This window comes from Brassica rapa, chromosome A03 (assembly GCF_000309985.2).
Source record: "Brassica rapa cultivar Chiifu-401-42 chromosome A03, CAAS_Brap_v3.01, whole genome shotgun sequence".
NCBI classification, from domain to species: Eukaryota; Viridiplantae; Streptophyta; class Magnoliopsida; order Brassicales; family Brassicaceae; genus Brassica; species Brassica rapa.
The window spans coordinates 28,728,022-28,742,391 of NC_024797.2; the positions used below are offsets into that span (position 1 = coordinate 28,728,022).

The window sequence follows — 14,370 nt, forward strand, 5'->3', positions numbered from 1 at the left end:
TTCAAGAGTGACGAACGGGCTGGTTCGCGGTTGAATGAGGATGTAAAAAAAAGAGGATTGATTTTGACAAGAAAAAAAAACTGATATGGTAGCAATATCATTCGATTTTCAATTAAAAATTATATATATATTTAGTGTTTATTTATTCTATTTTTACTAATTTGGAAAAATACAGGAAGTGGGGCATTCTTGTTTTCTTTAGCAATTGAAAGCAAATAAAATTGTTTCACAATAATAGAGTAGTCCCATTGAATTGCTCTCTATGAATTGACCATACAAACAATATAATAAACATGTTGGAACAAAAACATCAGAAATATACGTATGATCGGATATTATTAAAACCAATTATAGAATTAAGATTTCTGGATTTGATGAATCTGTACTTCAACTTACCGAATCAACACTAAGATCTGATCACCATTAATGACAGAAGCTTTGGCAGTAGATCTACCCTTCATCGAGCTAGGAGTTAGGCTTTAGCAACTTTTTAATAGCTAATCAAACCAAACCAATCAATTCAGAGTCACAGACAAAAGAGTTCCATAGAATTATTTATGATATCTTTCATATACCAACAAAAAAAAATTCAACTACTTTTGTTTTTGTCCAAAAGAAATCAGTAGCATGGTGCAATTGCAAAAGAGACTTTACTTTCCATTTATATTGATCTCGTTATTTGTTAATTAATTAAAATAACACTTTGCACAAAAGAAAAAGAAAAGAATGCGGGTATCCATTTCTAACCAATTTTTTTATTTGTAGTTAATAATTTTAATAATAGAAATATCCCAAAATACAGAAATGTAACACATGTTTAAAACATGAGTATCTTAATAACACTATATAAACTACTAAAAACTTAAAATCACAATAAATAATCATAACAATTAATGTTGTGGAAGAGAATGAGGATCCGACAATCTTGGAGCATATGAGATTTGTTTTCCCAAAAACACCAAAATTTTGATAATCCAATTTTGTGTTATTGTTTTCTTCTCGCATGATTGAAAATGAGAATTATTGATCATGATGGACTATCTGGAATTGACATAATCTAAGGGGGGTTAGTGGGGAGATAATTTACACTGATTTCAAAAATCAAGAGGATTCTAATTCTGTAAATATTTTCATTGATTCTGACAATATGTCTTTCCATATTTATAGAATCCATATATTCTTTAGTTTGATTGGCGATGACTTATTGTGATTTATGTTAACTTTTGTCTACTATTGTTTATCTATTTTTTATATAATATATTCAAAATAAGGTATGTTCAATTGTGTATAAAGAAAATGAGCGTTATAGAATTGTTCTTTGCTTTTTATTCATCATCATAGCTCGGAAGATAATACAAGTCTCTGGTTCTCACTTTTCTTATCTTTTTTTTTATGATCTATTTTTCTTTTTTTCATTATATCATGTATTAAAATAGTTTTTGATTGTTATATATGTTGCTTTCAAGTTTACGTTTGGTTTCATTATTTTATTTGATTAGACTAGTAGCAAGAACCTTGATGTTTACCTGTTTGTTTGTGATAAATATTTTTTAGTGTATGTTCTTACTAATATTGATTAACTTCACATAAGATTGCAATGAGTGATAAAGAAAAAAAAATCAGCATAGCCTATGGAATTCAGAGGAAACCAAGGTTTTAATGGAATTCAAAAAAAAAAAATCAGTATAGCCTACTCACAACGATTTATAACTCATTTTCATTTGTGATGGTGTTATTTCTGGATTTATCATTTTGATGTGATGTTGTCTGACTGTAGAATCTCTTTCATAATTTTACTATGGATAAAAAAATTTGGGTTTATCATTTTGATGTGTTGTAGTGTGACTGTGCATAGAATCTATTTCATAGTTATATATATGCATGTTTGATAAAAGAGATTATATGGAATTGATAATGCTTCTCACATATCATATTTGCATGTTTGATAAAAAAATATTGATTTTGTCATCTCAACTTTAGGAATACATGGGTTAACTCAAGTATTTTGAAAGTTGTGAGTAGTGAGTCAAAATGTAATGAATCATTGTTCCAATAACACCATAGTTTTAATAGAATTACAAAATCTAAAATTACTTAACTTTTTGAATAACAAAAGATTTATATAGAATTGTAAAATCACCATACTAATAACACCAAACTTTATAGAACTTTAAGAATCATGTTACCAATAACACTTAAATCTTTAAATTCTTCAACTCTTTAAAAATCAATCTCTCACTAACCCCCCCTTATAGTTCATGAAGAAACGATATAACTTTGCAAAATAGATTATGGACTATACGATGATATGATTAAAATGTGAATTTTGATAGTATATTTCTTAAGTTAATTATTCTTTCACTTCCAATATAACTAAAATAAAATCTGAGTCCTAACAAAATTGATAAAAATGTAATGAAATAATATAAAATACTTTAAATAACTAAAATTCTCATAGAACTCATGTATTTTTGTTATGTTTTAACTTTTTGGTATGCATCTCCAACCATGCCGGGATAGTATGATATGTGCACAAAAGCAATATGTGTTCCTTTTTTTTTTTTTTTATCATCTGGTATTATTAATAAACAAAGAAAATAATACAAAGAAGACCCAAAACGCCCAGAACTAAAAAAGACAACAAAGGCTCAAACAAAAGAAAACGGCCCAGCCAAAAACAAAGCCCAAAGGAAAAACGGTGAACTCAATCCGAACTTTTCCACGCGTAAACATGAAGGCGAGGAGGGGACACGTGCCCTAAAGTCGGAGCGTCACCGAAATTCACCGGCCAGCGCGTCACCGCCGGAACTACTAATCCGAAAACCACCGGAACACACCGGAAACAGGTCACCGTTCAAAGAGTTCCGCCGCGACGAGATATGAAAGAGAGAGACCAAGCCACACCACTTCAGCTTCCATCGCCGAAAGGCGTTACGACGCCATGGATCTATAGCCAAAAAAAAAACTCCTCTTCCGATGAAAGAGTTCCAATAAAAACCCGTTGTCGATAATCGAAGCCGGAATCTACTGGAACAAAGAGGAGACCCAACAGAAACCGGTACAACCCGGATCTAATCTGCCATCAAACACCAGAGGATGATGTTAAACAGAGCCAAAAGTCGACAGTCCATCACCGAAGAGAAAGGCGTGGATTCCGAAGCCAAAAGCCGGTCGTCCACCAGAGGATAGGTGCGACACTAGAACATAAGCCGGCCATACGACGCTATCAAAGCCATCCATGCCGGAGAGGAAACCCAACACCACGGGTTAAGGTCGCCGGAGAAAAAACCGGCTAGAACGGCGAACCTCTCTCTAAAAAATAGAGGTGAGATAAGAGAGAGGTCCCCTCTATGTATCTGTTTTTCTTTTTAGCAATATGTGTTCCTATATAATTTGAATTTTAGTGATTAGATTTGTTTCGTTGATTGATGTCGAGACTGAAAGCCATTTTCATTGTATTTCATTTGATGGGTTATACACGAACTCTTAGTATAGTTCTGATTTTTCTTTAAAATATGTAGCTACCAGAATAAACTTTGTTAAGAATATCTCCTTTGTGAGTTTTCAGGACCGTGATTGAATGAAAACTTTAGGGGTTTTTCTGATATAAGAATATGAAATATTATAAATCAATAAACCATGTCCTCTCCTTGTGAATAAAGGTCAGATAATAGTGTAAAGTAATACTATAAAATTAGGTTAAGATCCGCGTCTTTCGCGGAATGAATGTTATATATATATATATATATATATATATATGTTATATAATATAATAGTTTAAGTAGTTTTTAATATTTTTTAAAATTAGGTTGTCAATATTTTTTCAAATTTTTATCAAAAAAAATTGTTCAAAGTAACTTTCAAAATTAAGATATTTATGTATTTTCTTATATGACATATAATTTAATTTAAAATGATATATATATACATATATATATATTTATATATATATATATATATTTATTTATTTTTAATACTTATTAAATGAGCCTTTCAACTTATATGATTTTTTAATTATTTGTATCATGTCATAGCCAAAATTTTAAACCATAGATTACAAAATTTGAATGTGAAACTTTTAAAGGTTTTAGTAATTTATACTCATTTTTAAAAATTCAAAATATAACATATAAAGAAAACTTTTAATTTTTATTAAATGGTTTCTATGGTTGTTTAATTTATTTTAATAGTTTAAAATTAAACAAATATGATATAAGACACACTTATTTTTATCGAATATTTATTATTCAAAATTATTAATTGTCATATATACTTTAGCCATATTAGGTAATTCTGTAATTTTATTTATGGAAATAATGAAGCACATTAATAATATATTTATGGTTAGTTTAATAAAAAAATTATTATATATTTAGATGTACCAACCTATTTCTCTAAGGATTCTAAGAATCATTCTAGTAATAACATGTGGTTACAAAAAAATGTTGTAATGCTTGTCAAATAATATATAAGGGATTAAAGACCACTTGAGTAGCTGAAAGTTTTTATGTACACATGGGTTTTGGTCTTTTTTTCTTTCTGAATTGGACACATCATGTCACAATCGAGATCCCGGTATGTTATGTGAATGTTAATGGCTGTATATATGCTTAGTTTCTCCATGGAATCTGTTTAGTAGATAAGCCCTTCCATCACGTTTTATTTGCTTAGACAATATGAATGTTTAAAATTAAGCATATTAATAAATTGTAAAACTGATTGGGATATTATCTTTATAATGTAAGTATGGATGATAAAACCAGATCAGAAGAACAAGAAATAATTGATATTAAAGATACAAATATATAAAGCAAATTGGTTAGACAAACCCTACCACTACCACATGTTCATTACACATTGTACATAACTGTTGAATCAGATCAACTGATTCGGGAACCAATATGAAGATGATCATGACCATTCACCTCTCTATATTTTTTTCCTTTTTCTTTTCAATATATGTTGATGCCCTTTAGTAGGACCATGTTGCAACTTCTGCATATATGATAATAATATGTGATCATAAAGACAATTAATCCTAGTGTAAAATAGAAATACTTGTCCATATGATACCACTTTCTCAATGTTTTCATCTAAGATTTATGTTATAGAACTTGTCGTGGTGCCAAGCAACGATGCAACACTAGTTTCCATCACTCACATTTTAATATAAATCAAACTGTAGACTCAATTGTTTCAACAATTCGCGGTACGATCGTTAATTCTCGGATACTAATATGTGTTTTTGGTCTCATATGTATATAGAATTTGCAACATAGATGTAAAACTGCTCATACAATATTGGTTTGCAAGCTTGAAACTAGGCGGGTTCGGCGGATCCTGTCCATCAAAGCCCTCACCACACAAAATAAAATTTAAGAATCTCTTAGGTTTGTATGTATGTATATATTTATAGGCAGTGAGCACCTAAGCTTTTTCTTTTGTTCTTTTCCTCTTCCAGTTTCAAATCATTTATTTTCTTAAAAGAATCAAGCAATTTTGTATAGTTTTCTACTTTTTTTTTATCTATTTTATTTTAATCATTTTGACTCTAAATATTGAAAATTTCAAAACAAATATATTAAATTCTAGAGAATAAAGAGACTAGTGAGGGACAAAGGTAGATGCAAATTTCATTATACATCTTCATACTTTCTTTTTAACTTTTCCTTTTGTTTCTCTAATATCCTTTGTCCCTTGGAACTCATAGACGAAGACATTTGCTTTTTAGATAGGTAGGTGCTTATAACTTTTGTAATTTAAGAGAAAAAACTAAATAAGCTTCTCTAAACACATTGATCCCCCAAAAAGCATATTCTTAAAATGAACACTCAAAAATCACATTTGTAATGCTTGAGAAGCCTATTGGCTTCCCTCATACCACTATAGTAAGCACCATGAGTTGTGGAATAATGAGTTCTATGTGTTGCTTCCCCGGCAAACATGACTTGAAGCTCATGAACCTTGGTTTGATCATGACACTTCCCCTGACCACTCTTCTTATTAATCTTTGGCAATGGCTCAGCCAAGGCGTCTAGGTCATCACCACTTGATCCAACGGCCACATAAGAATACGAGCCGCGGAACAGAGGATCACCTCCCCACTTGCTCTTCAAGACCTTTGTGATTCTCAAGACTTCATTATCATTACCATTCACATAGCCATTTTTCACTTGCTTGCCTGTCAAGCAAGATATAGTGGTCAAGACACCATCTATGATCTCTTCATCGGTTAGTTTCTCGAGCTCTATAGCTTCTTTCCCTGCAAACCAAGAAAGCAAGACCTTCGAATTGCTATGGATTGGTGCTATCGTCGCGGTTCTCCTCATCCACCACGGTATTTTCACGAACCTAGAATCCGAATCCTCCCGACCAAACACGAGTTGCAACGACGGGAAGTTCCTCTCAGACACTTCAACAAAGAGCTTGTTCACAACTCCGTAGCCTAACCTCTTGATCGCGTCTGATTTGAACTCAGGCAAAGGAGGACTAAACAATTCGTCATCACTCTCAATCCCTGCCTTAAGCACACCTAAAGAGACGGTAACAATAACATGATCTGCAAACACAACAGACCCATCTGAGAAATGCAGCCTCACGGGACACTCTTCACAACTCTCCCACTCGATCTTCGTGACCGTTCGGTTCAGCTGGATAACACCATGAGGAAGAACAGAGGCCAAGTGGTGAATCACGCTCACGTAGCCTTTAGCTATAGTGATCTCTTCCCCTGGAAACATCTGGTACTCGCTCTCCGCCGCGTAGTCAAGCGTCCAGAGATCATCTGCTGACGTGTACGTCCTCTGCGTGTTGCTAAACATCGTAAAGATAGCTTCTTCGAGCGATCCATTCCCTCCATTGCCGGTTGCATCACGGTAAGCGTCGAAACCAGATTTCAAGAACGAACCAACACTAGTGGCATTTTCGTAAATACTACCCAACCCCGAAACGACGTCGTTTTGAGTGATTTTTTTCTCTTTCTCTTTCTTTTTGCCCTGAGCTAGCTCCATGAGAGCGTTGAACAGCCCCGAGACGGGTTCGACGACGGAAGGGTCAACCTCGAAGCCGCCTTCCGCAAAGGTCCTAGCTTTATCAGCGGTGGAGTCCATGCACTCCCACGGCTCGTCGGAGACCAGAGAGCCAGCCTCCTCGGCGATTTTGTAAACGGGGCTTCCGCCGATGCCGTGTATCCACGTGGCGCCCATCTCGATCCTCTCGGAGGAGAACTCGAAGGTGTTGATCCTCCCGCCGATTCTGGACCCGCCTTCGAAGACGGAGAGGTCGAAGGTGGTGTTGTTGGAGTGGGTGTAGAGCTTGTTCGCCGCCGTGAGGCCGGCCATTCCGGCTCCGATGATCACTACTCTCGGCTTTTTCAACATTGTTGTCTCTGTCGGTTGTGTGTAAGCTTCGATGAAAAACGATAAAAGAAGGAGAGCGGAGAAGGTGAATGAATGGAGAGAGATTGCTTTGACAGAACATTTATAAGAGAGACAAGAGTGTTGTGTTGTGTCCGAAAGCGAGTTGAGAGATTTTTACTATGTTACAAGATTTTATCATTTTAATTATTTTGCTGGTTTTGTAAATATATTAAAATTGTTTCACGATTCTACATACATATCAGAATATGCTATCATGTAATGTGTAGTCGAGAATATTCAAAATATATTAAATAAAAAAAGAATAGGGGGATTATATTGTATAAACGTCTTTAAATATTTTTTTGAAATCTTTTGTAATGAAATTTTCAGTGAAATCGCCCCTTGTAAATTAGTGATCGTTACTGATTATAGTACTCTTAGCTAGGTTTAGTTATCCACTAAGTACTGTTTTTTTTTTCAGCTTCCACTAATTACTGTTCAAATGAATAACAAATATAAAATTATTAGTATCACTGTATCAGTATCACAAAGAAAACTCATATCCAAAGAAATTCATGTCAATTAGATTTCAAGTCACCTCAAAGCTCACCTCTCCTCTCATTGATATATTAATTGATCTACTATTATTTGAATCCTTTATTAGTTTGTTTTTATACTACTGTACTATCTAGTCTACGAGAGATGCACCTTGAATTGGTGAGCACAAAATATTAGCAGCATTTACTTAATGAATGGTGAATTGGTGATGAACGGATTTGCATGTTGTGGAACATTCTCCAAACGTACCAACAACGTCTCGCTATTTATACATGATGTGTTTACATACATCTCTGTCTCCTTCTTCTTCTTTTTTCCAACAACACGTATCTGTCTTTCTTTTTCTGCACAACTTGAGATGTAATGCTCTTTGTTTTTTACCCAAAAAATTTTCTTTTTGTTTATTAAACTTATTTTGATAATATAAAACTAAAAGAGATTATAATTTCTGGAAAGAGTGAGGTCACAGACTCACAGGTATGAAAGAAGATGGCAGGAACGGCCCACAAGATGCAAATTATGAGTCAGTGCTACTGATTCACCTTTGATTGGATGCCCACTTCTAATCGACCATTGTGTCATCACTCTTAAGATATATCTTAATATAATTGTATATATCTCTTTTAGCTACATCATGCGTATATGCATGCAGCTACGTCACAGTGACAATCACCCTAATCAGTCTCAGATTCTGAAAATATGATACAAAACTAAAATAATTGATTTGACTAATTTTATACCATTAAAACCTATAGTTTCCATACAACGTAATTTTAAATAATTAAATTGAACGTAGCAAAAATATATGATTCGTATTATCATATGTACACTATAACAAAAAATCATATAAACATGTAACTAAAATTAAATATCATGATAATATCTCAATTTTCCAAAATGTTGTATTTGGAACAAATTGACATATCTACATCGTCGCTATATATTTTATAGTTTTTTCGGTAGTGCATCATGAAAAAATAATAGAAATGTGAGATTAACTTAGGAAAACGATCAAGACATTACAAACTTGAGAGTTCTTATCTACTTCATTTCAATGTTAACTTTTTCTTTTAGAAGAATAACTGTTTACTTGTTGTGTTTCCGCTTAAAATTGAAACTTTTAAGATATCGAATCGACGTGTTATATATATAGTGGAAAATATAAAGATGTTAATTATGCTTTTCCTTTGCTTTTTATCCTTTGAACTTGTAGGCAATCATCATAACACTAATACAAGATGAACAATTGATTCCTTAAGCGCGAATATGTTCATGAAGAAAGGTTCTTTAAAGAAGATTTTCCTTTAAGATCGATCAAACTTTTTTTCTTTTAATAGAGATATTGTTGCACATGTATCTTACTTTAGCTGAAATTAATTATATCAAACTTTTTGCGCTGTACACAGAAATGGATCTTCATCAAAGGTAGTGCAGATCCGTAATCTATCATATCGCCTACTTAATAGTATATAAATCAGAAAATGACCCATTATTAGCAAGAGAAAGTATACGTTTAGTATCAAGACTTGATAACTATAATTACTCATACAAAAATATTGAACTACACGATATGCACGGCTTGTACGTAAAATCCACAATAATAAACAAGTGTTATAAATTTTGCGACCCAACATTGATTAATTGTCTGAAAATGTGAAAAAATAACAGAATCACAAAAAAAAAAAACAATTTAACAGAATTACAGCATAGCAAATTTTGCGAAGGCTTAGAAAATGTGTGGACATAAATACATAGGTTCAAACAGAAGAAAAGCGATTTTCACAGGATCTATGATCAATATTTTACAGGAAATATGCTTTTTAATTATTTGTGTAAGATAGTTTAAATCAAGATGGCTATTGAATAAGTGAGCGTGTAATATACATGAGTGAAAATCAAATAGAAGGCTAGTCTATGTGTTACAAAAAAAAGAGGCTAGTCTACGATCTTGCAAACAATTTTAAGAATAACAATATTTTCAAACAAAGATATAATAATTTACAGATACTGAAAGATATAGATAAATACGAAATTGACACTTGCTATTTGGAACGTCGACACTATGCATAGTGTTTGTGTAGATATATAATTATGTAGGTGGAGGAAAAGTGAAAATCTTGAGCTCCAAAACTCTAGCTACTATGGTATTTCCCGTGACTCAAGGACTTTTCCTCGAGCTTCAAAGCTTGATAATGACACACTCGAAGGTTATCACGTGTTACATACTCATAAATTAAATACGCAAACCATAGACAGTCCCATAGAGAGAATCACACTATCACTCATAAATTAAATACTGTTGTGCGTTGTAGTCATTTATAGAGTAACAACTAGCTTGAGTATCACACTATCACTCCCTCGAAGCTTTGCAGTCTAAACAAGCTTCATGCTCTGTTGGTTCACCACACTCACACACATCTTTATCATGAAGAAAGAACAATAGTTATTTTTGGTGAACCTATGTTCAAGAAAAATAAGGATCTGGATTACTTTGTGCAGAATATAAAAATCGGTTACAAATAGAATATTAATCGGTGGATGGGGAGATATCAAGAATGTTGAAACAATGAACCAGAGACAAAAGAAAATGGTTTTAGTGGCTAGGAATTAAAAAAGGACATAACCTATGGACATGTAGTTTTTGAGCCACAACTTTTTATGTGGACACATAGTTTTTGAGCCACAACTGTGTCTCCTTTTTCAAGACAAATAATTTGACATACACATGCAAAACTCAAGACGTGTTTGTGCGTACGTATGTGTGTTTGTTTGCGTCGACAAACAAGGTTTTTTGTTTGGTTGTAGCTGAATTGAACCAATAATAAGAATCCAACAAAGCCTATAGGAGCTAATGTGATGGTCTTGGATCTGTGAACGACTGGTGTATTTAATCTTCAGATAAAGTCAATAACCCCATGAAAGGCTCAGTACTATTAGTATTATTACCTTCTGAATGTTTTAAAACTAGAGCGAGAGAGAATCTACCAGAAGATATTCTGCAATAAATATCCTCGACTGTTGCTACTTAACTCCTTCACCAGTTCACCCCACAATCGCATGAGCTGTAATACGAATTGTCTGCAAATGTATATATCTAACTTCTTAAGATTGCGCAACAGCTCTATAGATTGTCAGAATAGTGGGTTGGCCCGGTTCAACATGGTTTGTTCAGAACCGTTTGATTTAAATGAAACCGAAAAGAGGTGAAGACTGAAGAACCAAACTTCTATTTCATTTTGTTGTTGGAAATGTAACTGAACGGTTTTGTAAAACATGAGTCGAGTTCTTAAAATATGGATTTCAGTTTGTTAATTAACCTTTGTTCTGTTTCACTAGCTTCAGATTCGCAACAAAGGCTGAACACAAAGTAAGCTACGTGCCCACGGTTAACATGAAGAAACATGATCAAGAACCCTAAATGATTCAAGAAGTCACAAACCTCCCAATGTTTTGAACTACTGATGGCCTACATATACCAAGTAAATTCTTCGCAAAACTAACACTTAAAAACGGCATATATAAAAATCCTCGCAAAACCGACAATCCTAAACCGCAGCAACGTGCTAATAGTCACGGGATTGCTTCCTCAAGGCTTGGAGCCACATGAGAAAACGTGTGACTTAAAGTTCTCTAGTACATCTTCAGGTCTGTAAATCAAGTGTCACTCATCTGCCTCCACCACTATATGCACCTGCAATGTACCACCTCCACTACTACTCTCACAATTACAAAAAGCACCGACACTAGTCCAAGGTTCCACTACATTCCAGTGGAAGTCTGACTCTTTTTTAGTTTTGTTTTCATAACTTAAAAGTTGTATCGTATGAGTTACATAAGAAAATCAATATCACCCATTACTTCCATGAAAAATATGCGTAAAATGAAAATAAAAGGTTGGGGGTGACTCATAAATTCAAAGGAGGCTTCATGGCCAAATGTAAAAAAAAATGTTCAGGAGTAATAATTGTTTTGGAATGTAACCGTTGTGTTCGAAATGATATTAAAAAGAATCGGTAGAAATTTCCAGATATATTACTAAAAAAAATCAGCATAACACTCCTAGTCTATTGGAATTAAGAAAATTATATCCTTAAAAATTCGAAAGATGTTCAAAAGAAGTTTCATGGTCAAAAATAAAGATGTTTGAATAACCATTATTTTGGAATGTACCAGTTGTTTTTGAAATGATATTAAAAAAAAAATCGGCAAGATAACACTCTTAGTCTATTGGAATTAAGAAAATTCTGTGTCTATTGTCATACAATACATGTGGAAATCAAGTTTTTGTTCGTTTTCTTTGTATTAAGAAACATACTCTTCTAAATATTGGTAAATATATAACTGAATAACTTGACTGGCGCAAACGATGTTCTAATAGCGGCCACATCCAAACTCCGTTTAGCATTAAAAGGCACAAAAGATAGTTGAAGTCTTAACATTCAAAACTCTGATTTAAGTTGGACATAAAAGTCCTGTTTTTTTTGTTCATTGAAACTAGCTGGGGATAGTATTGAGCAAGATGGATCAGACATAAACACCACTAGCAAGTAGCAAAAACAACGATCCAAACCCCTGCAATTAACAGAGAAACAAGTATTAAACCAAACATTAGGCTTAAGAAAACTATTAAGTAAGTTAAAGAGGATAAAGAAGAAGAGTAAAGCCATACCAAGAAGACAGATGCTACTGCTGCAGTCGCGAGCTCCTTCCCGAGGCTACGGTTTTTCCTCGATGATGTAGCTTCATAGCTGCATCAGAAAGGTTTATAACAGGGTAAGTAAAAAAAATACAACAACACTTTGATCACTCCTTGTTTGACTAAATCCAAACCTAATATGAATGACTCAGGTATATCTTAAAGTTCTTGACTTGGTGCTAAAACCCACATGCTCGTAGCCAAGACGAGACACTACTACTACTACTACAACTAAAACCAAACCATACCTCATAAAACATCAATCATTGCTCAGATCTAGTTAACTACATTCCCTTAGCAATTGAAAGTCCGAGTCTTTACTTCATACATCAATGATACAGAACTCACACATTCATCTTTCTCATACTAAAGCCTACCAGGAGCCTAGCAATTGAGAATGCGTTGTTAACCAGAGACTATACATACAATGTTGGGCCAAAAGCTTCAATGAACATCCAACAAGACGAGATCTTTAATACACATCTCATAACCTAGAGATCGGATCGAGATTAAGCTTACATGAAGAAGAAAGCTGTGATCACGAGGCCAATCGCTAGAGTGACCACCGACAGAGTCGGGTACATCGCCACCGGAATAGGACTCGCAATCGGTGTCGCCGCCTTCTCACCGGAAAAATAACACAAACCGTTAGTGAAAAACGCGATCAAATTCGCGGTGGTAGGATGGATCTGGGGACTTACCATTGTCGTCGCTATCTTCTTCGCTTTTCGATCTGAGGAAGGAACAATGAGCAGCAGCACTTTCGTTGACTGAGAGAAAGATACTCCGCTCTTTACACACACAACTCGCTCCCGGTTAAGATCGGACCGGACCGGTTTACACAAACTTTATGGGCCCGTTTAGTGTGATTTGATTCAATAAGCCCAAAACTACTTGGAAAGGCCTTTTTGAATAAAGATGCATTGTGTACTCTGTATCCATATCTCTACGAGTCTACTACTACACAACCATCATTTTTGCTTCTTACAAAATTATTTAATTATCATTTTTTATCGAAATATTATTTAGTTCTTAAAGGTTTGATTAGATTAGATTAATTATTATTTATTAAAAACTAGGCCGAAGCAATTTATATATTTTTTTAATTTAGGATTCATTTTTTGAAATATTATTTTAGTACTTACAAGTTTACTTGGACTATATTTAATTATTATCTATTAAAAATTTGGCCGAACAGTTTAACGGTGTTTACTAAACAATGGAATGATGAATTATACTATATGATTTATAATTTGTTAAATATTTGATTCGTTGACCGATACAAAAAATAAAAATAAATTCTTTTTGATTTGAAAGAAGTGGTACGCAACTGAGTGATGAAAACTGCTTGTACTTTTTTCCAAAGGTCAAGAGTTCTTTGCTACCGCATTTTATAATGTCATTATTTATAATTATCTAAATAGTTTTATTAAGAGATGACAAAAAAAAAGTTTTTTGAGAAAAAAAATTGAATGTTATTATAAGTAGTCCACTTAATTGTTTAAAATATCTGGTTCTTAAAACATTGAAAACTGAAATTTGAAGGGGATAGCCTCAATATAAACATTACATTTGTGGATGACAAAAAAAATAAAAATAAATAAACATTACATTTGTGCAATAAGTAGTTTGAGTTATTCTATGTTTAGTTCTGTTAAGTTTTTATATAGGAACCGATCGTCTAATGTTTGTGCAGACACCTTAGCTAGGAAGACTATCCAATTTGTGTTTTAATGGCGTGTTTTTAATGTTTGTTTT

General features: G+C 33.4%; 2 protein-coding genes across 2 annotated transcripts; both read right to left on the reverse strand.

The window, feature by feature from the left end:
- Window positions 1-5,709: 5,709 nt before the first annotated feature.
- LOC103861899 (probable polyamine oxidase 5) lies at window positions 5,710-12,001 on the reverse strand. The gene has a single exon (XM_033286464.1). It carries the CDS (start codon window positions 7,377-7,379, stop codon window positions 5,832-5,834), a length of 1,548 nt encoding a protein of 515 aa, XP_033142355.1. The 5' UTR covers window positions 7,380-12,001; the 3' UTR covers window positions 5,710-5,831.
- A 239-nt stretch (window positions 12,002-12,240) lies between these two features.
- Window positions 12,241-13,522, reverse strand: LOC103861900 (transmembrane protein 258). Its single transcript, XM_009139611.3, has 4 exons — window positions 13,314-13,522; window positions 13,132-13,232; window positions 12,586-12,664; window positions 12,241-12,488 (listed from the first exon to the last, which is right to left on the reverse strand). The coding sequence occupies exons 1-4, from the start codon at window positions 13,314-13,316 to the stop codon at window positions 12,441-12,443; spliced, it is 231 nt and encodes a 76-aa protein (XP_009137859.1). The 5' UTR covers window positions 13,317-13,522; the 3' UTR covers window positions 12,241-12,440.
- Between the last annotated feature and the right edge of the window lie 848 nt (window positions 13,523-14,370).